Source organism: Euprymna scolopes, chromosome 36, assembly GCF_053919585.1.
Source record: "Euprymna scolopes isolate OS-2025 chromosome 36, ASM5391958v1, whole genome shotgun sequence".
NCBI classification, from domain to species: Eukaryota; Metazoa; Mollusca; class Cephalopoda; order Sepiida; family Sepiolidae; genus Euprymna; species Euprymna scolopes.
The window spans coordinates 15,004,166-15,030,615 of record NC_136517.1 but is presented as its reverse complement, the minus strand read 5'-3'; the positions used below and the strand labels follow the sequence as shown (position 1 = coordinate 15,030,615).

Sequence of the window (26,450 nt, the reverse complement as noted above, 5' to 3'; positions counted from 1 at the left end):
GCCTTAAAGAGAAGTGCTTCTCAACACCCTGGAAAACCTCATCAGTATGCCCTGTATTTAAGAACTCAGGTGATAAGTCTTCTCCCTCTCAGTACAGACCAATAAGTCTCCTGTGTGTCATGAGTAAGCTGCTGAAATCCATATTAAATAGAGTAGTCAACCACCTCAGCAGAAATAACCTTCTTAGTGACATGCAATATGGTTTCCGTTCTGCCAGATCTACAGCAGATGTGCTAACTGTTATATCTCATAGGATTAGCGAATCTCTCGACAAAGGCTTCCTCTCTAGGGCAATTGCTCTTGACATATCAAAGGCCTTCGATAAAGTATGGCATAAAGGCCTACTTCACAAGATTTCCAGTTACGGTATAACTGGAAATGTTTTCTCGATCATAAAATCATTTCTCTCCGATAGGTTCATAAGAGTAATAGTTGATGGGCAGAAATCAGAGGCCATCAATATTAATGCTGGAGTCCCTCAGGCGTCCATCCTAGGCCCAACTCTCTTCCTGATATACATCAATGATCTCCCAAAACACATACTTAAATCATTCGTTGACATCTATGCTGATGACACGACCATCTATGGCAACACATCAAAGGCCGTAAATGACAAAGTTCTCTCAGATTCTCTCTCCTCTTATCTTGAGCGCGTGGTACAATGAGGGAGGAGGTGGCTGGTTACTTTTAATGCATCTAAAACCAAGCTCCTATCTTTACATCATCAACGCTCTGATCCCCATCTGGCATCAATTGATATGGGTGGCTCTCGTCTTGGGGAAGCTCCATGTTTTGATAAGCTTCTGAGCCTGACCTTTACCCCTGACCTGAAATGGAACATGTACATCAAGTCTATTGCCAAGGTCGCTGGAAAAATGGTCAGATCCTTCTACCGCTCCAGAAGATATCTCACCCCTGATGCAATTCTCTATCTGTATAAAATCCAAGTACGTCTAAGGATGGAGTACTGCTGCCACATCTGGGCAGGAGCTGCTAAAAACAGCCTATCCTGCCTTGACAGAGTACAAAATAGGCTTCGTGGCCTAGTGGGTGATGCCCTTTTCTCTTCCCTGCAACCTCTCTCCCACAGAAGAGACGTTGCGAGCCTGTCTTTGTTTTATTGTTACTACCATGGCAGGTGCTCATCTGAACTCCAATCTCTGGTCCCCCCTCGCTAATCTTTCACGAAAAACACCCGTCTAGCTGAAACCACTGTCAAAAGTTTTCCCCACTCCTTATCTGTGGCAAAATCAAAACGTAGATTCCATGAACAAAGCTTCTTTCTTAGAAGTGCACGCCTGTGGAACTCTGTTCCGTCTGCCTGTTTCCCACCTGACTACAACCTGGATGTCTTCAAGTCCAATGTGAACAAATTCTTGATGAACCGCCTCCTTAAGTAAGACACTTTATCAAATCTCCCAAACTAACGTACTGTACACACAATAACCTTTATCCCCGAGTGGCTTCCGGGCCTTGATAAGTGGTGACTACCTTGTAAAAAAAAAAAAAATTTCGAATTTTCTATGCAACCCGCAATTTCTAATTTTTAACACGTTTTTATTATTCGTTTTAAGTTGATTCGAGTAAAAGAAAATGACTTGGTCAAATTCAGATTAGAAGAAAAGGAAAAATGTCGGAAAGAATTGGAACTGTCTAAACAGGAGGTAAGAAAAATTGTGCCATAATCATTTTGTTCTTTATACATTAATTGATTTAAAACATATCTTGATTGAGGGTTTCAAACTATGTGTGTGCCCCCAATTTTTTTTTTTTTTTTACCTGAATCGGAACCCGTCACAAATTCAAGGGGCTTTTCTGAATTTGTCACTTCAGACGTTACGAAGCATGTTTTTTGTATAATAATTTCATGCTATTAATTTGATAATACAATCTTTGAGAATGAAGGGTTTATTTGAGTTGTATACCACTGATCATGTCCTCATTAATTATATTGTTTCAAGTTTGGATGGAAAGAGAAAGAATCAATCAGCAAATTTTGTTGTTTTACGAATTATCATTTCATTAGTATTATGTCTTTTATTTTTGATTGCTTCTCAATGACTGACTTTTTTATCCAGACTAAATAGACTGTTTATGCAATGGTATAACCTATGCAAACTAGAATATTAACAAAAAAGGCAGTGTAATAAATAGATAATATACTCATGGAAACAAATTGTAGATTAATCTTTTAAACAAACACATTTCAGGTGAAAACATTATTATTAACTTACGAATCATTCTCTAAATTAGTATAAATTGCAAAAATTACAAAATGATGACCCAGCAGAAAATAATCTCTATATATAAAAGCGAAAATGCGTGTATGTATGTGTGTTTGTGTGTCTGCTAAAAAATTTCGACTGACACAACGAAAATTCACAAACTCTGTATCATATCGAAGCTCCATCCTTCGCTCAAAAAATATCGAAAAATTGGCCAAAAGCGTTAATTTTTCACCCTGAAATCGACAATTTTTGATAGGGGGGGGGTCAACAAAAACAGTCCTCTCGTGACGACGACCGGTTCTATACATGCGTCAGATGACATCATGACCTGATTTACTTTAAATACTTGAAGAACTGAGTAAACTTCATGTATGTCGCATTAGCTCAGTTGGTTAGTGTGTTGGTTCGTTATCTAAACGTTTTGGGTTCGAATCGTGGTGTGAGATGTCTTTTTTTTTTTTTTTTTTTTTTTTTTAAAATTTAAATATTGAACCAGTGTTATTTAAGCCATTTTTCACGTAACGTTCGTTTTTCTGTTTTTTTTATTTTTTACTTCGCTTATACACCCTCGACCACACACCCAAAAACACTCGGGTACCCACCAATTTTTTAAATTTTAATATCGAAACAGGCTTATTTAAGCCATTTTTCTTTTTTGTTTTTTTGATTTTTACATTTAACATCGTTCGTTTGTCTTATGTTAGTTTTTTGTGTTTTTTTTCGATGTTTTGATTGTTTTCTTTTTTTACTTCGCTTATAACAAACAAACCTGGTCATTGACCTCATTTGCTGAATAACTATTGCTGTCATCGTCGTCATAACGTTCGACAACTTCCGTACATGCACCTGTCAATTTGGTTCTTACTTAAATAAATTCAAACATCTTTCAGTAACTCATTCTGGCTGGCCGATTTTATTTTAAAACTTCGCCTCAGGGCTTTGGGTTCGAGCCTACCAACTTTTACCCCCCCCCCCCGGTTTCTTTTTTATTTAACACCACACACACCTCCAAACACCCGGGCAACGCCAGGTACCCCCGCTAGTCTTCTATATATATAAGAGGCAAATGTGCGCGCGCATTTTTTGTATGTCTCGAAAAGGCTTTTTTCGCCGACGGTCCCGGTGGGGGTTACTGTCGCTTAGAACTGTTTATATAACCCCTAGATAATAATATCTACGATTTGGGAATGCGGGTCGCGTCTAGATTTCTTTACAGCGATTTTTACAAAATTATTGCTATTTTGGCTTCTCACATGTTGATTTGGCTTTTTCCTATAAAAAGCGAAACCAATTCAAACACAACATTGTTCTCGGCTTTCGTGCCGAAACGTCCAGAAAGCAATCAGCTTTTGATCACTGTGGAGGTTCTCCTTGTATCAGACAATTGCTATTCGATTTGAACAATGGGGAGCTGCTTTTCCCCTTTCCACCATCATTTGGGGGAAGCAAAAACTAAAAATACTGCCACGTCATCGTAACGATCCCACAATTATCTCATTTAGTGTCTTCCTGTCAATCAAACCTCTTTCAATAGCTTTATAAGCCTTAACTTAACATGCTACTCAATTACTCTCACTCGTAGTCGAGACGGTTAAGTAAGTAGTTGGCTTTTGTTTCCACCTCTGCATCAAGGCTTCCGGGTTCAATCCTGCCTCCCGACCAAAACTTTTTTTTTTTTTTTTTACACCTTTAAACACCCGGGCAACGTTTTTTTATTACTTTGTTTATTCTTTAGTTCACCCCCCCCCCCTATACATACAGCATTGTTATCTTAAGATTGCAGGTTCGATCTGACAGGTTTATTTATGCCATGTTTTTTCCGTTTTGGTTTTTCCGATTTTTTAACATTGTCTTTTTTATAATATTTAAATAGGGTTATTACTTACCCCCCCCCCATACACACACCTACAAAAACACCCAGGCAACGCCAGGTATCCCTCGCTACTCTATAATATAAATCTCACCTGTTTGGTTTTATGTATGTATTTATGTATGTATGTATGTATGTCTGCCTACAACTTTTGACAGAGGCGATGGATTTTCACGAGATTGGTATCGTTTTGATGCTTAATCCTTCGGACGACAAATATCGGAAAATTGGCTAAAAACATTAATTCCTTCACCCTCAACTGGGCAGTTTTCTACAGGGAGGGGTTGCCTTTTTTCGCTGATATTTTCAAAGGTCATCCCCTCTTTTCGATTGTCTAGCCTTAATTTAAACCTTCACCACTTCCAGTTTGGCGATGGATGCAACAGCAAAGACGTCACTTTTCTTTTTTTTTTGTTTCCACATTTTTTTCTTCTTTTACAGTACGGTTTCAAGCCTGCCTGCCTACTACCACTTTTTATTTTTGCTCAATACACACCTCCAAACACCCAGGCAATGCCGGGCACCAAGGCTATTTACAAATAAAAGTACATTTTATCAAGCTTTATCATATGTTTTAATGTGAAAGAACTGTGCCATCAATTCAGTATGACAAACTGACTTATCTCCCTTCATTTAAATTAAAAGTCTGACATTTTTTAAACAGAACATAATTGTGGATGATTTTTTGTTAAGAATGCATCTAACATATCTTCTATTGGATCATTTTTCGTAATATTTATATTTAATTTTTTCCATGACACATAAGTATGTAATAATGTTTCCATCTGAAATGCATTGGTTTAAAAGATGCCAATCTACACAAGCGCCTACCTAACTTATATCCCTGGTGAACCAAGTGTAAAAGAGATCCAGACAATTGCACTTAAGGAACAATAAGGATACTCAAAGAGCTCTTGGTTGATTTCAATAAAAAGCAGGACAATGCTGGCAGCTGGTTTGGCTGCCCCATACCCAGCGTTACAATCTTCAATGGAAAAAAATTAAAAGAAAAAAGTTTACAATATATATTAAGCAATAAGTTTTTTCTTTCCTTATTTTTTAAAATTTAATTAATGAAAACTTTTATTTTTTAGTTGGAAAAAACCTACCAACTCCGATCGAATGCTTTACGTGAGAGAGAACGGAACTTTACGGAAAGATTACAGAAGGAGGAGGACGTAAGGCTATAAAAACATTCTTTTTTTAATTATCGATAATTCTTAAGAATCATGGATGCTTGTGCAGTATAATGAGATAAAAAAAAATAATGCATTTTAAGTAAAAACACTTTTCTGTAATTACGTGTCATGTTGAAATTAAAAAAAATTCCAAAAATTATGATTTGAGTAGAAAAACAATTACAATTAAAAATATATCAAATTATATTTTTATCATTATTGTATATAAATGGAAGAGTTCTTAAAAGCCAAGGGAAGTAACTGCAATCTATGATTTTGATAAATCTGTTTCAAAATAGAAAATGGTAGGCTGCAAATATCTGTTTTTTTTTTTGTTTTTTTGTTTTTTTTGTCAATCAAATTGATTGATTGCCTGCTCTAGTTGGGGATCCATCATGATGCACCAGGAGGAAGCTTCACATGCCTTTCGCAGTGACTAAGTTCACAATATATTGTAGTCTACATTGCACTGTAGAGAACCTAATGTTGAGTTTATAAAATTATTTTATATATAATAGCTTGCATTAAAGTTTAATATGCAAAAGTCAAGTATCCTGCTTCAATTGTGCTGTAAAGAGAAACATTCATTTCAAATACGCCCTCATCATATCAAAGAACCTGCTGTTGGTTTTATATGTCTGGCATTACTAATTGTGCAGTTATAATGGCTTGAATTAAAGTTTAAATTGAAAAAGTCAAGTATCAATGTGAAATGATGCTTTAAACAGAAACATTTCAAACTCTTCCCCTGTCATATCAAAGAACCTACTGTCGGTTTTATATGTCAAGCCTTTTGGTTTGTGTGGTAATAAAACTTCTTAAATGCACTTGTGATGTTAGGCTGTGTAAGGTGTTCACTTTGGTCAAAATCGCCTTTTTTCATTGGATTATTTCGATTGTTGATACTTATCAAAGACATTCCAACACAAAACCTATCTAAGAACACTGCCAGGCGCATAAAGTACTTTTGTGTGAAGTTTCATAAAAATCGACCCAGCCGTTTTTGAATCCATAGGGAAGAAACTCACAGACACAAAAACACAGACAAAGTTTGTTTTATATAATAGTAGAGAGAGATATGTAAGTAGCTGTAAAAACCCAGTGTTGTCCAGGATTCGTTTTATTTTCATTTTTGTTTTGCATTTCTTCTTTCTTTTTTGGCCAAAAGATGATGTAATATCTGAATGTAACTCTTGTTTAAAAAGAATGATTCATTAACGAAAAAGTTTTTAAATTTTTAGTTATAAAAATATAAGTATTTTATTTAAAAGAAACTCATGTATTAAAAGATTGAAATTTATTTACATTCAAGAATTTTATTACTAAATTAAAGTAATTAGTTCTAAATTCTTTTTTTTTTTTTTTTCAGTTTAAACAACAGACATTTATTTAAAGGTACTTTCAGAATAACGCTTTGTCTTTTGTATAAAAATCTTCTCGTACTCCAATGTGCTTCACAAGACTCTGCCGTGTCAAACACATAGTACTCTGTCTTTGTCTGGCCATGTTGAAAACACATCTTTCCATTTGTTGCTCTCGGGCCATGCGTGTAACACGTCTATTTCTTTATTTTCTCTCTCTCTCTCATTCATATACATATACATATATATATATATATATATATATATATATATAAACTACTTCATTTACTCACATAAAATTAATATACGAAAGTATAAATTTATGTGTAAACTTGAAGTATTTACTTCAAAAGTGCTCAATATGTAGGTAGAGCTAGTTAGTAAGTTATAAAATATATATGGCGATTAAGCTACACTGAATATTCCATGTTTCATCCACTCTAGGACTCTTCAGACTTACTCTCTCTCTCTCTCTCTCTCTCTCTCTCTATATATATATATATATATATATATATATATATATATATATATTGGTGCTAAATTGAGGTGCTCAACCTATTGTTCAGCTGCATATACTACTCAAATGAAAAGTATGTCTTAAAATGCTGCAGTTGTTAACTTTAATGTTAAACAACAAGTTGACAAAATGGTGATCTCTCTTATCAGATAAAGAGATAGGAAATAAAATTCGGTCGGAGCATGAATTCTCTTCTACACTACACAACGTCTCTCAGATTTCATGAGAAATATATTGTTCTTCCACCGAACGCATCATATATAAAGAACTTGAAGCATAAATTCTATTTCTTTATTTTCTATTTCTTGGGGTTTTTTTTTTTTCGTGTTTCTTATAATCTTTTTTTTTCTTCTTCACTGTGACATCATTTCACACACAGCTGGGTCATTTGTATACGTTGGCTGTTATACACACGTCCACACTCTGTTACACTAGCATGATTAGATGATGATGAAAACATTATCATAACAGAATTACTGGTTTTTATTTTTTAACAATTTTGTTCATTTAATACTTTAACCCTTTAAATTAAAATTCATTAAGTAATGCATTGGAAAAAAATGTCTTAACCCTTTATGACCTGGTTGAACTAATTCATTCAGTCGTAAATAAATGAATATAACAGCATAAAATAAAGTAGGAATTAATTCAAATACACCTTGTATGCATTAGTTCACTATCTAGGTAGATGCCAGATACTTCCAGATTGCAACTGTCCATTGCTTACATTCAGTATGCCGCCATCTGTCTCAGAGAGTGAAGGATTTCGTTTGTCGTCATGAACACACTTTCTTCAAGCTCTATGGATAATAATCAAAGTAAGTTTATGAAATGCAAAAATTCTCAGTGATAGTTGAACTAATGAACTTCATAATTTTTCCAGCTTGAAGGCAATCATAGTATCATTACCCTTTTTTTTTTATAAGGTGGTCACCACTTATCAAGGCCCAGAAGCCACTCAGGGATAAGGGTTATTGCGTGTACAGTATGTTAGTGTTGAGATTTGGTAAAGTGTCTTACTTAAGGGGGCGGTTCATCAGGAATTTGTTTATGTTGGACTTGAAGACATCCAGGTTGTAGTCAGGTGGAAACCAGGCAGACGGAACAGAGTTTCACAGGCCGTGCACTTCTAAGAAAGAAGCTTTGTTCATGGAATTTATGTTTTGGTTTTGGCACGGATGGAGAGTGTGGAAAATTTTTGACAGTAGTTTCTGCTAGACAGGTGTGTTTCATGAAAGATTGGCGAGGGGGGGACCAGAGATTGGAGCTCAAACGAGCACCTGCCATGGAAGTAACGATAAAACAAAGACAGGCTCGCAACATCTCTCCTGTGGGAGAGAGATTGCAGGGAAGAGAAAAGGGCATCCCCCACTAATCCACAAAGTCTATTTTGTACTCTGTCAAGGTAGGATAGGCTGTTTTTAGCAGCTCCTGCCCAGATGTAGCAACAGTACTCCATCTTTGGACGTACTTGGATTTTATACAGATAGAGAATATAGAGAATTGCATCAGCAGTGAGATATCTTCTGGAGCAGTAGAAGGATCTGACCATTTTTCCAGCGACCTTGGCAATAGACTTGATGTACATGTTCCATTTCAGATCAGGAGTAAAGGTCAAGCCAGAAGCTTATCAAAACATGGAACCTCCCCTAGTCGAGAGCTATCCATTTCAATTGATGCCAGATGGGGATCAGAGCGTTGATGATGTAAAGATAGGAGCTTGGTTTTAGATGCATTAAAAGTAACCAGCCATCTCTTCCCCCCACTGTACCATGTGCTCAAGATCAGAGGAGAGAGAATCAGAGAGAACTTTGTCATTTACGGCCTTTGATGTGTTGCCATAGATGGTCGTGTCATCAGCATAGATGTCAACGAATGATTTAAGTATGTGTTTTGGGAGATCATTGATGTAGATCAGGAAGAGAGTTGGGCCCAGGATTGACCCCTGAGGAACTCCAGCATTAATACTGAGGGCCTCTGATTTCTGCCCATCAACCACTACCCTTATGAGCCTATCAGAGAGAAATGATTTAATGATCGAGAAAACATTTCCAGTTATACCGTAGCTGGAAATCTTGTGAAGTAGGCCCTTATGCCATACTTTATCGAAGGCTTTGATATGTCAAGAGCAATTGCCCTAGAGAGGTAGCCTTTGTCAAGAGATTCACTAATCCTATGAGATATAACCGTTAGCACATCTGCTGTAGATCTGGCAGAATGGAAACCATATTGCATGTCACTAAGAAGGTTATTTCTGTTGAGGTGGTTGACTACTTCTCTATTTAATATGGATTCCAGTAACTTACTCATGACACACAGGAGACTTATTGGTCTGTACTGAGAGGGAGAAGACTTACCACCTGAATTCTTAAATACAGGACATACTGATGAAGTTTTCCAGGGTGTTGAGAAGCACTTCTCCTTAAGGCAATGCTTAAACAGTTTTGTAAGTATGGGGACAAATTCTGGATGAAGTTTTTTCAGCACTATAATTGGAATGCCGTCAGGGTCAGTTGCTTTACTGGAATCAAGGTTCTTGATTAGCTTAGCGACCTCACGCACAGATATTTGTATGTTGCATAGTGTATTGTCTGTTATAGAAGGAAATACGGGGAGTTGATGGCCTTTGTCGCATAGGGTAGAATTAGCTGCAAAGTTCTTGGCAAATAGTCTGGCCTTGTCTGATGCTGACGAGAGGACCTCAGGTCCGTTGATGATGGTTGGGATAGAACGCATGCTTCTGTTCAGGATACTGTTTGCTATTTGCCAAAACTGCTGAGAACCAAGCCGCTGCTCAGCTACTTTGGATTTAACGGACTGAGCATATAGCTCTCTTGCATTTTTTATTACTCTTTTACAGTGGTTGCTGGCAGTCCTGAAAGCAGCTCTAGTCACAGTGCATCTATTACGTTGGTAGCTATGGAAAAAGTGATTTCTGTGCGCGATGGCAGCAGCACATTCTGGGGAGAACCATGGCTGGCTATTAGGTTTTTGTTGAAATTTTTTAGATGGTATGAATCGGTCTATGCCTACAATTAACCATACTATGGAGGACACATCCTTTTTAAACATGGAATGTAGGGGTAGATCAGATATAAATGTACGGAAGTTATCCCTTAAAACTAATTGAAATTAACAATAAATATTTTTTTAATCATTTACATCATAATTCAGCTCATAAATTAAAAATAAATTTTTTTTAGTCATCGACATCATAATTCAGATCATAAATTAACAAATTTTTTTTAATCATCTACATCATAATTCAGATCATAAAGGGGTTAATGATAAAATGAGACTGTAATTACAAAATTAAATTTTCACAATCCTTTTTTAAAAAATAAATAAATGAAAGTAAAAAAAATTCCTGCGTGAATTTTGAGTAAATATAACTTCTTGTAAATAAGAATTCCCAAAGAGCATTTCCATTAACCAATTAGAGTTCTTCTCTCAGACAACAGTTCAGTTGACTTTACTTCCTATACTTTTGTTCAGTTTTGTATAGGAATGATCTAGCATGTTTTTTTAAATGTGTCGAATTGATAAATAATCTTATTTTAACACTTGCGTTCCTGGAGTAGGCATTTTATTTCTATTTTATATGTTGGATTACTTTAATTTTAATTTTTTTATTTTTCTTACATACTATTACCTTAATGTAAAACTTGTGTGTATACAGTTGTTTGTTATTTTGTTCCACATTTTAATAGGTTTTGAGGCGTATTTAAAGTTACTCATTCACACATAATCTATGCAAGTAGTCTAAATTTTTTTTTTTTTTTTTCGGGTACCCTCATCAAGCAATATGGTATACATCGTGGTTTTAATGTAGAAATGTTTTTGAAAAATGGTGAATCTATAACTGCAACAGAACTTTCCAAGTACATTACAAATTAGGGCAACATGATGCTGTTCCAGATAGAAAATACAGCTATAGATAGCAAATTTCAGAGCTACATGTTCGGCACTTAAAAGAAAGCCAGCGAGAAAGCCGCAAATGCCAGACCGTATTTGAGCTATGAGACTTTTTGTTGCTCAGTCTCCTACATGTTTAGCTTGCAAACATGCTCCGTATTAAATAAACTAGCATTTTGGTTAAATGCTTTGTGTTGATGTGTATCAGTGATGGGCTACGAGAAGTACAAGTACTGTTAAGCAAGATGAATACAAGTTCTTCTGTTGAATTCTTGCAAATGTTTCTTTTTTTTTTTTTCTTTTGTAGATGCTGTTAAAGGAGACCTACATCCAGAGGCAGTCTTTGTTTGAAGAAATAAATGCTCTTCGAGAAAGAGATGCTGGTATCACTCGCACGCTGGAAGGAATCAATAGGTCAGGGGTCATCACATCATAAACAGTTTTTGATATTTAAAAACAAGCAGATGTTAGCTTGGTTTTAGCAGGATTATATTTGAAGGAGACAATTTATATAAAAGAATATTAAATTGTTGTTTATTCAAATCTTACCTGATCTATTATATAAAGAGCAGTTGTCTGTCTGTCTGTCTGTATGTATGTATGTGTGTACAGAGTGGAACAATAAAATTGTCGCCCTAAAAACAAACAACACTATAGCTTTATTTTAAAACTTTTATTGAAAAAAATCAATTCAGGTAACTTGATGATGTAGTAGAGCTGACATCTATTCAATGTAGCCGCCTTTAGCCTAAATCACCATCTTGATACGGGTCCGGAACTGGGAGCATGCCTTTTCCACAAGCGCTGGTGGGACCTCGGCAAATATTCGGCAGATGGGGGCAATCAGGCTGGATTTGTTGTTGTGGGAAGTCATGTTGGTGATGTTCTCGATGTATGGCCAAGCAAAGTAGTCCAGCAGGTTCAGATCAGGGGGGCAGGCGGGGCCAGTGAGAGAAGTCATAGCACTCTTTCTGAAGCCAAGCCTGGGTCTTTTTGTTCTTGTGGGCTGGCGCCGAGTCCTGCTGCCACACCCAGGATCTGCCAGTAACCATTTGATTGCAGCAGAGGATCATCAGTCTTCAGCATATCCAGGTACATTTTGATGTTGACTTTCAAGCTGACATCGAAGATGTGAGGTGGCATGATGTGGCCCTCACTTGAAACCACACCAAAGACTATAACCATGGCCAGAAACTTTATTGAGCTGTGCCCTCAAGCATTGAACGTCCAGATTTGCATTTTGAGAGTGCTGGCAATGATCTTATTGTCATAACTTAGATCGGTAGAAACCTGAGTTGTACAGCGGTGCATCTCCGATCTCGCTAAACATTGTGTCAAACATGATAGATGGCTCCTATCACTCTTGTGATTTGTACACAACTGGCCAACTAGTAGATGGTCTGCAACAAAAAAAGAAAAGTGGTTTTCATCAAATGGAAATGGAATCATGTTGTCTTTTCTAGGGCGACAATTTTATTGTTCCACCCTGTATATACAATTAAAATTGAAAATCTATCAAACAAGGAAACACAAGGTTGATATATTTTGATTAACGTTGTTCTAGATAATTAATATCTAAAATTTTAAATTGATTATTTGTTTCTGTTTGGAGAGGGGAGGGCAGTGTTTCAGCCACATTCAATGTTATATCTTATGTAAAGGAGAGGTGAACGACTTACATTATTGTTATTTTCAATACATTAAAACGAGAGAGAGGAATGGGCTGAGAAGAAGCTAACAACATGATTGTGGAAAGATATAGGCAGACAAATTAAAGGTTTTAATATAAAAATGTTACACACACTTTTTGACCTATTTTGTCTTTTAAAGCCCCGGGCAACATCGGCTAGGCTTGCTAGTCTATATATATATATATATATATATATATATATATATATATATATATATATATATATAAAAGCAAAAATGTTTGTATGTATGTTCGCTTTTTGTGTATGTCCAAGAAAGGCTTTTTTCCGAGAAGCGGTCGATCAGCTCACAACTTCTTAAAACTTTTTATATCACATATAAATCATAATATCTACGAGTTAACAACGGAGGTCACCTGTCTATTTAATTTGCTCGAATTTGAAAAGATAAATATTCAACATTTTTCACTTGCCGCATATGAATTAGGCTTTTTCGTATAATAAAAGCGACACTAATTCTGGCAGTATTTTTTTTCCGGTCGCGATCGCCGGAAATGTCCGAAAGCAATCAGCTTTAATCAATGTGGAAATTTCCTTATATCAGACAATTGCTATTCAACTTGGAAAATAAAAATAAAAAAAGCGTTCCCACAGTAACTAAAATATTGCCCCGCAGTCAAAGTTGACCTCATTAAGTCATTAAAACGTGCACCTGCCAATTCTAAATAGTTAAATAAATTCAAACGTGTTTCCATTAGTATTTCACGGTGGCCCAATGGTTAACGTCGCACGTTTTTTTTTTTTTTTTTTACACTTTAATTTCCAACTTTGCCTCTCGGGTTCGGGTTCGCTCCTCATACTTCCCTACCAAAACCTTTTTTTTTATTTTAACCCCCCCCCCAGTTTTGATTTACCCAAAACCACACACACCTCCAAACACCTGGGCAACACCGGATAACCCCCCCCCCCCTCCGCTAGTAATATATAAAGCAAAGATGTTCGTGTGTGTGTATCTATCCACTTATCAGTTGTCAAAGATCGCTGAGCAAAACAATGTCATTTTTTGGAATCAGCAGTTTTTTTGTTTTATTTTTTTATTTATTTATTTATTTTTTTGTTTTGTTTTGGGGGGTGAGAGAGGGTTCTGGATGATATACTTCCATATTAAACCAACTTGTGTCAAATCCAACACTCGTAGTTATATATCCTTTACTAGATTTAATTTCCTATAACAAACTTAATATTCATATTATTTGAATTTATTGGACTACTGTTCTCATCTTGAATGCCATTTTCACAAGGTTTCGGTCGACCGACGGAACAAGAGCATGCTACCCTCCTGAAATAAAGGGTTTCATTAGAAATTCCGTTCAAATTTCCGAGTTCAAGAAGATACACTTGAAGAAGGTCGGGAGTTACATCAACCGAAACATTGTGAAAATGACACTCAAGATTACAACAGTAGTTTGAATAATCCAAATAATAATAACCAATCCTCATCTCAAAAATTAAGAAACGTAAACTTTATCAAAGTTTACGTTTTTTTATTAGTTCTGTGGTTTAATAAATGGCGATCATGGAGATGGATAGAAACTTGAAGCTACATTTATTAATTCTCTGGCGATGTGAGTTATATTATTTTTTATTTTTTTTATTTTGTGATGTTTAGTTTCCTTCCGATGAATTATACTCATAGTAAAAAGCAGGATATATAACTCTGTACTTTACCTAAGTGTTAATGAAATAAAAATAAAACAAGACATGATTACTGGAATCTAACCTATTATTTATACATGCTCTGGAATTAAAAAATTAATATCAATTGAGCTTAAATTTTGAAAGTTTGAGTATATGTGTTTGGATGATTAATCAGAGAATCAGAATTGGAAAAAAATTGGAATTTTTGGGGGTATCAGAATCGGGAAAATTTGTGCCTATTTTTCGATGTCAAAACCGATTCTTTTGTATATTTTATTTTATTTTGTTTAAAACAAAATCTTTTACTGCTGATAGCAATAATAAAATAATCAATATTTATTGATTTTAAACTATTAATAAAACTAAAATCTATGAATCATTCCTAACAAGTGTATTTTAACATTTGAGAAAATATTTGCACATTTAATATGTTAACAGTAATCGTGAAAAAATAACAAGTTTATAGTTAAATATTTAGAGATTTATAAAGAATCGGGATCATGGAAAGATATTGGAATTGTCTCATCACTAATATATATTGTTTATTATACAAACCTTATTGGTTACAGATGTGCATACATGTTTCAGTGGAATCCCAATTCAAGGATAACACTTTTGATGATTCCACTGAAACATGTATGCACATATGTAACCAATAATGTTTGTATAATAAACTGACTATATATCAGCTCTGTCCTGCATTGAGCACTCTTTAATAATTATGCGAGTTTCATTGGATTTACATCTAGGAAACCAATCGATACAACCATTTTTATATATATATATATATATATATATATATATATATATATATATATATATATATATATATATATATATAGTAAGTTATAAAATGTATATGGCGATTAAGCTACACTGAATATTCCGCGTTTCATCCACTCTAGGATTCTTCATGCTTATGCACATATGTACACATATATATATTTATATATAAACTAACATTAATTAAAAAAAAAACAAAAAAACACTAACCCAGATTTAAAACAGATCAAGAAGCTAAATATCCAGGCTAAATAGAGCACACACAAAGGAACAGGTCAACCAGAGGTCAAATAGGCCTATGTCCGATAAATGCATGCTCATTGGCTGATAGGAAGGGCGCGGTGGATACTAGAAAGCTGATTGGCTAACTAAAAGAAGGCATAAGCCTGAAGAGTCCTAGAGTGGATGAAACGCGGAATATTCAGTGTAGCTTAATCGCCATATACATTTTATAACTTACTAACTAGCTCTACCTACGTATTGAGCACTTTTGAAGTAAATACTTAAAGTTTACGCATAAATCTATACTTTCGTATATTAATTTTATGTGAGTAAATTAAGTAGTTATATATATATATATATATCATGCACCACATGTCGCTCTTGCTCTCATTTTTCCCAACATATATAAATTGTATCGTGTTGCCATCTGATCCCTCATTCTGCTTGACTTAACACTAAGAATAGCGAAATAAGTTCATATGCAAAAACTATTTCATAACAAAGGCTTACATGTTCGTGCATTATGATAGAGAAAAAAATGGTGAACATTAACATTGAAGCATTGAATATAAGACAAATGTGATGAGGATAATGATGAAGAGATCAGAATAAGAAAATTCCTCATCCAAACCAAGTTCTGAAGAAGCCACCAAGGAAAGTATGCAACTATGACGATAGTACATTTGATCTAAGATCAATGAACATCTCTTGGTTTTTTTTGCGGCAATAATCTTTCAGTCTTGTTAGCTACAAACATCAAGTAGCTTCACGCTTTGTCTTGAGCGATTTCCATTAAGAAATGAACTAATATGGTAAATTTCATTTTCATAATCATCGAGTAAGAATTGGTTGCTTGATGTAAAAAAGCACTAAACTTTGCATATGATAATTTTGATGTGTAAACATAAATACCTCATTTGTTTGAGTGTAAATAAATTGTAATATCAAGATTTCCTTGATTAAGTTACAAAACGCAATCATTTTCTGTTGTCTTTGATGGAATAGACGCATTAGTGTGTGTGTGTGTGTGTGTGTGTGTTTTTAAGAGTCAAAAGACCCCCAAAAATGGCTTTTCTCAAAAATTTTATTTTCTTGAATTTAATTTATTTCCTTTTTTTTTTTTTTTTTTTCTTGTGATAATAGAGAGAAAGTTCTTCATGAAGAGAAGATGCAAAGTCAAGAGGAACTTTTACGGCAAAAATTGAACGAAGTGAATCGTTTGGAATTGGAATATCATCAAAGATTTCAAACTGAAATCAACAAGTAAGTCTTTTGCAGCCTATAAATAATAAAATTCATTATTTATTATTAAAAAGCACATAGTTGAAACTACCAAAAAACACATTAGGAAAAACCAATGTAGTATATTGGTTTCAATGTCCTATGAGAGAATGTATCTCTGATTATGATATAATGAATTGTTATATTGGTTTCACTACTCTAACACTTTCCTGAAGACTCATATCTCTCTGGCACTAGCTCAATTTGCCAACATTTAAAAAGAAAATGCTTATCAATTTAAGCACACTCTAGTTAATAATACTAAAATAATATACTATGATACGAACATCAAAAGGTTAAAAGTTCTTGAAGACCTTTACATAAAAAATGTAAGTTATAGTCACCAAATTTTATAATGTCTATCATACTAATTAACATTACCAAATTCTTAGTTGTTAAGCAATCCTACTTTTGAATTTTGCATACGCTTAATCATGTTAGTATGCAACATTTCAATATTAAAGACACTCATTTTCAAGTCATAAAAACTGTTAAAAAACTCAACAATAAACATTGCCTAATGATTTGATGAGTCTAATTGAAAAAGAAAAATCAATTAACTCGAAAAAGAAAAATTAATCAAATTAAAAAAGAAAAAGAAAATCGTAAAAAAGAAAAGAAAAAATCAAATTGAAAAAAAAGAAAAATTAATCAAATTGTAAAAAAAAAAAAAGAAAAATTAATCAAATTGAAAAAAAAGAAAAGTAGAATTAATCAAATTGAAAGAAAATAAAAATTAATCAAATTGAAAAAAAAAAAATGAATCAAACTTGAAAACAAACGGAACAAGAAACCCATGAAACTTATGCTAATTTGACCAAAATACTAAATGGATTCTGAAAATTGAAAAAATAAGTTTTATCAAATTTTTTATACGTGTGAGGATCATTTCAAAAGTAAGGCCTCCTATCTTTAACTTAAAAACTAAAATGTTGAAGAGCTACAAAGACAGGAGTAATACCATTAAATCGAACAACCTTTTGTGCTCCAGAATATATCTTTCTACATAATGACCACCATTCTCAATGCTCTTTCTTTGTCACTCACATCTCTGTCACCATTCTAAAATTAATAAACTCATCTCCTAACTGTGCTGGCATCAATTGTATCAGCTTTGTAAAAGTTCAACAGGCACTGATGAATGTTGATAAGTTCAGTTTTTTTTCTGCATGGAGAAATTTAATAATGCATCTCTTCTGACACATGCCCATGACAAGGGTTTGCAACAAAAAAGTGAAACTTTCAAGTTATGAATGCATAATTCAGTCATCATAACGATGCAATTTACAATCCCCTCTGATCTATTCAGGTGGAATAAAAAACATATTACTTTTGGAATGTTCCTCATACATGTGCTGGGTGTTTATACAAGGTCTCTCTTTTATATTTATTTATTTATATTTATACGGAGTCTCTTTTTTATGGTTGTTTCTTCTTATTGTCATTTCATGAGTGATCGCGTTGTCTAGTGGTTGGCAATCATCTGTATAATTTAGACAAAACTTTTTATGCATGAAAGACACAAGGAGATGTCTGCTGAGTTTCCTCAAGGTTTTGTTGAAAAGAATAAACTTAGGAGAAGGAGAGAAGCTAACAAATTTTCTTTTTGCTTTAATTTTCTAACTTACGGAATGAGCGATGCAGACGGGCAGACATTGAAATGACATTCGCCTTAGATTGCTCTACATTATTAAGCTGTGTCTTATTCGCATGGCTTCCAGAATAAGACTGAACTGAAAACCTTAGTTTTTACTTGATCAAAAATCGTGACATCATTTGTCATTCGTGATCATCCGATTGTTTTGTTTACCGTATTTGACTTCTGCATCACCCCCCTTACTTTAACTTCATATCATCTATCTCTAATTTAATTGAATCTGCAAAGGCCTCTAATATGTAACATTTCTTTCTATTTCTTATTGTTCTTCTCCCTTTCTTTCCAGCTGTGTCAGTCGTATCAGAAATTGTTTTTATATGAATATCATATCGGAATTAAAATTCTGCTATTGTAATAATAATAATCTTCGTAATCACTTTCACTGTATTTAATGAATTTTTTTTTTTTTTTCCCCCCCAAGATTTAAGCTCGAGGAACAAAAGAAAATTCTAGAAAAATCCCAGGAATTGGACAAAAGAGAAAACCAAGTAAGAAGTAAGTATAAAAAATATTGTATTTGTATATTTTTTTTATTGGTTCTACCTAGCCAATGTTTTATGGATGCATTCTCTGTCTGTGTTTCTGTTCCGTTGAGCAGTCTACTAGAAGAGATTATGACGATAAATGAACCAGCAATATCTGGTGTAATATTATGCCGGTTTACTGTGAAGGAGGAAATTTATAGGGATTATCAAATTCACGAACAGTCCCCAGCTGCATGTCAATCCCAGTCGTGGGGAAATTACATACAATGCTTATCATTTCCAAATGGTCACCCATCTAGTACTGGCCAGGCTCCATGCCGCTTAACTTTGGTGATCTAACAAGAACCCGTTTTTTAATGTGATTATGCTGCATATGATGATGCCTACTATTAAAATCGCTTTCTACATTCAAACTTTAATTTTAATGCATCTGAAACCAACTTTCTATCTTTACATTATCAACGCTCTGATCTCCATATGACATCAATTGAAATGAATGGCTCTCAACTTGGGGAGACTCCATGTTTTGACAAGCTTCTAGGTCTGATCTTTACTCCTGATATGAGATGGAACATGTACATCAAATCTGTTGCCAAGGCTGCTGGAAAAATGTAGAGTAGATATCTCATTGCTAATGCAATTTTCTACCTGTATAGGAGCCAAGTACATCCAAGGATGAAATACTGTTGCCACATCTGAGTAAGGGCTTCTAGAAAGATCTTATCCTGTCTTGACAGAGTTCAAAATAGACTTTGTAGCTTATTGCAAGCCTTTCTCTCCATTATCGTTATTTTCATGGCAAGTACTCATCTGAGCTCCAATCTATGGTCCCCACCCCTGACCTGAATTTCACAAAAAACACCCGTCTAGCTGAAATCACTATCAATAATTTCCCCGTCGATATCTGTGCCTAAACCTATATGTAGATTCCATGATCAAAGTTTCTTTCTTAGAACTGCATGCCTGTTCTGTTTCCCTGTTTTCCAACTGACTACAATAACCTCGTCTCTAAGTCCAACGTGAACAATTTCTCGATGAGCCATCCCCTTAAATAATCCAATTTACCAAATTTTCACTACTAACAATTACATTTTCCCATTGACTACTGTACATTCGTTAACCCTTATCCTCAAAGGGCCTCCAGGCCTTGATAAGTGGTGACTCTTTTGTAATAAAAAAAAACCTGTATGCGGATGTAAATATCTCCTACTTTGTTACATAGCTTGTTGAACTTTCAAATTTTTTTTTCCAATAAAATTGATTTTCGTTGATTTCCATTTGAAGTAATTTTGATTTTTGTTTTTTAAAACTTCTACAGAAAAAGAAATAAAATTTTATTTCCAAGAGAGACAACTCTTTTTATACTCTTTACTTAAAAATATGAGTTATTCTCCTTACTGGTTTTGATTTTTTTTTTTTTTTTTTTTTTTTTTTTCAGTTATAATTCTTAAAATGTTTTCATATTGCCAGTATTCACAGAGTGGGACTGCGTTTTTTCAATAAACTGTAGCAAATGACGTTATTACTGTGACAATAATATGCTACAACAATAACAAATGAAAATTTGCTCGTCAGAATCACAATTTGATTTGTCAGCTTAAATACTAATGTAGGTCCAATTTTTAAAATCTTGCATAACTTTGTCTTAGTCATTAATACATGTACTGAAGACTATTGTAATTACCTCCCCTTTGACTGTTAAAAGATACTATGATCGTGTTGACAAGACATCTGCTTAGTAGAAGTATCAAATTTAGTATCAGAGAAATAAACGCATTTAGGTGTGTGTATATATATATATATGCTTACTAGCAGGAAGACCAGCCGTTGCCCGGGATTGAGTTAGGATCAGTAAATGTTCCACACTTCTAATACTTTGTCATCGAAATCGATTGATAACCTGCTCTAGTTGGGGATCCACCACATTACACTGGAAAGAAGCTTCACATGCTTCCCTGCAGTGATTTAGTCCAAAATACATTGTAGTCTACATTGCATTGTAGAGAATCTACCATTGATTTTATAAAATTATTTTTATATAATAGTCTGAATTAAAGTTTAAACTATAAGTTAAGTATAATGGTTCAATTACGCTCTAAACAGAAACATTCATTTTGAAGGTGCCCCTGTCTTATCAAATAACCTATTGTTGCTTTGCTTTTTTATGCGGGACCCTTCTGCTTGTGCGATGATATTTCTAAAATTCACTTGTGATGTTAGGTTGTATCAGGGTGTTAACTTCGGCCAAAATCAGTGTTTCTTCTTTAATCGGATTTTTTCAATTATCAATTTTTGATACTTATTGGGGGCATTCTGCTACAAAACCTATTAAAGAACACTCCCAGACATAACAAGTACATTTGTGTGAAATTTAAAAAATTGGCCCAGCCGTTTTGGGAGTCACTAAGGAACTTGCCCCCCCCCCCCACACACAAAGTGCTTTTTAGTGTGTGTGTATGTATAGAGTGTCCAGAAGGTTTGTGTGCACGTTAACAAAAATGTATAAATGTTTTGTGACCTGCAAAATTGCGTTACTTTTGCATTGCTAATAATGAAGGGCATGCAAAAACTTAAATGTGGATAAAACCTTTAAAAATAGTTTTTTTTCTTACTTTCTGATCTTTTTTACAGATAATCTATACTATTAATCAATTCTAAATGTTTATTTATGTGTATATATACCAATAAAACGTTCGAACGGATGCACCGAATTGAAAAATTATTTTTTTTTCTCTGAAAGGCGTGAGTCCCTAGACTGTCCTTATCTATATATGGTTCGTAACGAACAATGCTGAGTCACACAAAAAGCCTGAAATAAGGGTGTTTGGGCCGTTTCGTGCAAATGTCGAAAAAGTTATCTGCCCATGTCAATGGAATTTAGCACTGTCTGTATACAGTCGCGGTAACATCTTTCGGCATACGGACAGGACTTGTGGTGCAGTTGATAACGTGTCTGACTATGGATCAAAAGACTCCAGATTTGGATCCTGGCAAGTTTGTAATAATTTTAACCATCATTTTATCAAACATTTACTTATTATCCTTACCCTTAGTTAGGGTATTTTTGTTTTTTCGGTGATTTTGTTTTGTGCTTCTGGGAAGTTCCCATATTCCGAATTCACAAGGTAAGCGTTGATGGTAAGACGATGTTGAGTGTACTTGATTTTGTGTTTGAATCATCGTTGTGTGTGCCAATGTGGCACAGCTGCTAGTTTCAAATACAAATAAAGTTTTTTAAAAAATTAAGGTGTACGCGGACTTTATGGACACCCTGTATATATATATATTAATTTTACTGCGTTTTTTTAAGTTTATCTTCGTTGATCTGGTTCAAGCTAGAGTGAAACTGCCCATCGTTTGTTTTAGATCTATTATGTCTGGCATTAGAGAAGAGAGGTCTTTTCTTGTATGTACATCCATGCGAATAATCATTTGAGCCTCTGTGACCTCTATATCCAAATCTTATTTTGAAGGTTAATCTCATATCATTTTTTTTTTTTCATTTTACACCTGTACTAGTTAGTCTGACATAAGATTGATAGTCTTGAGCATATTTTAATTATGTCTCTATAGTAAGTATATCTGAATAGCAGAGCTATTAAGGTAGTTGAGAAGTTTTGTTACCACTGGAGTACAGGATGGAGCAGGTGCTATTCTGATTACAAGAGTTATGTGTGGATGAAGTATGTTCAAGGAACTTCTGCCATTACTAACTAGCAGTCAACCAAGAGAAAAATATATTAGGCATGACAAACATGACTTAGGGCATGTTTTGCATGGAGAGAAATGATATGAGAATAAGATGGTACGTGTGTAATGTGAGTCTTAAAGACAGATCTGATGATGATTAAATTTGAACAGTAAAGGGAGATGTGTCAAAACAGGAGACTTTGTTGGTATGGCCACATTGAAAGAATAAGATGTAGAAATATTGAAGTAGCAGGGAAAGGCCAAGGAAAATATATGGAGAAGGAATGAGGGTGGATTTAAGAGAATGAGTGATAAAGACCTGGTCAGAGATAGGTTGGTTTGGAAGCTAATGTTTTAAATGTCATCAAATGCATGTAAAATGGACGTTAAGCTGAATATATGAAGACGATAACATAATCTTCTCTTTTAAAATGGTTGTTTTTGTTTTACAGTATATTAATTTCTAGGTTATTTAAGTTTTTATCCTTCAAGTCCTTTATATCTTCAAATATTTATTCATGATGTTTGGTTTGATTGTTTTGTAGAAAGAAAATTTTTGACTTTGCAAAACATGATTGAGTTTTGCAAAGAGAAAAGAAAAAAACAATAAATTCAATGTTTGGTACATTTTTAGTCAGGAAACCAATATCTTCAGACAGCTTAATCTGGTTGCACCAGATGCCCCAATAGGTATTACCACTCAGTGCCAAAGCGGACCTGTGAGAAATAACTAAGGGGCAACTTCACATTCTCCACAGCCCCCAAATGGGGCCTCATCACTGGTTGTCTTTTAAAGTCGTACCCAGAACATTTTTTTGAAAATGAAATGCACAAAAAAACAAAACTCAAAGAGTACTTTATAAATATCAGACTGATGAAACTCTGTTGAAAGTACTTGCAAAAAACAACTAAAAGAAAAAAAACAGATGGACAAAGATGACTATGGAAATTTCTTGGACAGATTCGACCGAGAAATAAGAACAATAATTTGAAAAATTACAAAAAAAGCTCATTAAGCAAAAACACTTTGTACTGTTTAACAATACTTGTCTGAATATATATATATATATATATATATATATATATATATATATTCAAGCAAATATTATTAAATACAACGGAGACATTTTGTCTTATAATTCTTTTTTTTAATTTTTCAATTTTTCGTATTGTCTTTTTTGTTTCAAAATCAAAAATATTAATAAAGGATCCATACATGTTGTTGTTACGAGCGCTTTCGATTCGTCCACGAATCATCATATATATATATATATATATATATATATATAGTAAAACTGGTCTGTAAGGTCTGACGAGGCTGTTGGATCATAAACAGGGTCCAGCATCCGAAACATATGTAACCAAACAGATAAAACAGTAATAAAAAAAATAAAACATATATATAGGGTACGTAAGATGAGTACACCTTAACCGCTTTTAGAAAAAACAGAAAATGAAACTGTTAAATCATACAATTTTTGGTAACAAAACAAATATAATATTAATCTATGTGTTATTCTGTATATAAGTAATCCAAGTTACAAAATTCCCACTGTTTACTATGCTAAAATCACAATGACTAATGTATACCTATTAACCCTTATCCTCGAGTGGCCTCTGGGCCTTGATAAGTGGTGACACCCTTGTAAAAAAAAAAAAAAGAAATATCTTCCTTCGGCTTCTATCACCAACTCAATTCGAGTTTAAAAGCAGCTGCAAGCTTTGATCAGTTGGTCTTTATGTCCATTGCTCTGGCTATTACTTCCATCTGAGAGCATTTGGTGTTATGAGGATGCTTATTAACTTCCTTTTCAACGATGTCCCACACATAATAATTCAAAGGATTAAGATCTGGTGGGTTAGGAGGCCATATGTTTGGTATGACATGATCATGAAAATTCTTGGCCATCCAATCCTGGGTTTTAAGAGCTTTATTGAATGCTGGCGAATTTTGTTGGAAGGCATAGACCCTTCCATTAGTGATGTTGACTATCCAAGGCTTAACAATGATCTGAACAATAGACATCTGCGTTGACTCTAAAGCCCGTGGGAAAAAATGAGGAGGCATGATGTGCTCTTCATAGCTAACAACACCAAAAACCATTACTGGCGACTTTTAGAAATCTTGCAATTTCTGAATTGCTGTGTTTCGCTTTTATTAGCACTACTAGCTGTACCCGGCCACGTTCGCTGCCCATTATTCCTTAGGTTGACAAAGGGGAAAACATGAGGGTTTAATTTTTACTATGGACATGTATGTGAGCATGCACTGGGGAATGTCATAAATTAAAAAAATTGGCCTAATTTCTTTTTTCTTTAAAAAGTATAGTCTTTTATCATAAATAAAAAAAATTGTAAAGAAAACTGTTCAGAGATTAAACTTACAAAGTAAGTGGGAGACCGATAATTCAGACGGAAGAAACAAATGAGAAAAGAATGTAAAAAGTTGTAGGATAAGTTTTAAAAAAAAGGAATTAGTTTAGCAAAATGTTTTTTTTTATTTAAAAAAATATCCTTATTTTTGCATATTTCTCCCTTGTATATATTTTCTGTACCTTTTGTACATTTCTTCTTTCTACCTCTATTACTTTCTATTTAGTCTCTATATACATATAGTAAAATTTTTATTTCTCCTATCGAATCCCGATGTGTGAGATTCAGACAACTAAGTTGTCCAAAGTCCACACAGATGATTTGTTTATAGTGGTGAAGGCTTTATATAGGACCATCCACACATTTTGGAATCACTGCTAACCTCAATCGATGCAATTGGATTGCCACAAGACAGCAGATATTAGACATCAGGGTTTACATCAGTTTTCTTTCTCCTAAATGCATGTCTTAATGAAGACTGAGAGGGCATCTCTCCCAGTGGTTTTAATGTGCCTCTAGGTACTAACTTGGAAATTTTTACTTCCTGGTGCTATATATATATATATATATATATATATATGCACATCAGGTTATAGGTATTCAAGAGTGATAACTCATGAAATTAACAAGGTTATTAAGAGTGCTCAATAAAAAAACAGATGGTTGGTTATAACCACAAGTCCTTGCCAGGTGACTTAAAAAAAGGTTTCTTCTGTGAAAAGCAACCTTTTTTTTTTTTTTAAGTCGCTTTACAAGAACTTGTGGTTTTAACCAACCATCTGTCTAAAACATTAGTATGTCCAATGTCACGACCTTATAAATTTGTTTATATTAATGAATATATATATATATATATATATATTGGTGAAATTTTTCTCAATTTCTGTTAGTTTCAATAGTCCACCTCTTAGTATTTTCATTCTTTTTATTGCAGTTACTGAACTTCGAATTGCAGAAGATGAACTAAGGATGCAATCTCTGAAAAACGAAGTTCAAGAGAAAAATGATAAAATTAATGAACTTGAGGTGAGCATCACTTTCCCCTCAATTTGCATCAGTTAATTTCAAGGTAACCAACAACTGTTAAAAGTCAGAGGATGAAAAACATTAACTGCAATGGGTCAAACTGTAAAAGATAAAGATTACATAACTGAAGTTATGGTTCACTTAACAAACAAAAACAAATGTTTAGCTCTATTTAAGGTGAGGTGTCTTAAAATTATCTAGGTTTTCTCAAATCTTTTTTAATCTAATTTTGTGTCTTTATACAAGAAGTTTAAACCAGGGTTTATGTAGATCCAGTGGGGGAAAGGGGGGTTGGTTACATTTTCATTAACAAGAGATTACACAAGTTACGTTCTCTCTCACGAGCGATCAAGAAATGAAATAAAGTCTTTTTATACATATGCTAGTTATCTTCAATGTTTCCAAACTTTTTTTTTTATTGATAGTACACACATAAAACTCTAGTCCCCTTCAAAGTAATGTCTTCCGGCTGCAATGCACTTGTTGTACCGTTCTAACAACTTTTGGAAAGCTCCAT

At 34.1% G+C, this 26,450-nt stretch overlaps 1 protein-coding gene across 1 annotated transcript in view; it reads left to right on the top strand.

Annotated features, from left to right (window-relative positions):
- LOC145260354 (uncharacterized) overlaps positions 1 to 26,450 on the top strand; it is a 106,199-nt gene that overhangs the window by 15,846 nt on the left and 63,903 nt on the right. The window contains exons 7-12 of the mRNA XM_080118287.1: positions 1,575 to 1,664; positions 5,193 to 5,276; positions 11,377 to 11,483; positions 16,565 to 16,684; positions 18,781 to 18,854; positions 25,842 to 25,933. Coding sequence (XP_079974413.1) covers positions 1,575 to 1,664; positions 5,193 to 5,276; positions 11,377 to 11,483; positions 16,565 to 16,684; positions 18,781 to 18,854; positions 25,842 to 25,933 — 567 coding nt within the window. The remainder of the gene's footprint in view (positions 1 to 1,574; positions 1,665 to 5,192; positions 5,277 to 11,376; positions 11,484 to 16,564; positions 16,685 to 18,780; positions 18,855 to 25,841; positions 25,934 to 26,450) is intronic.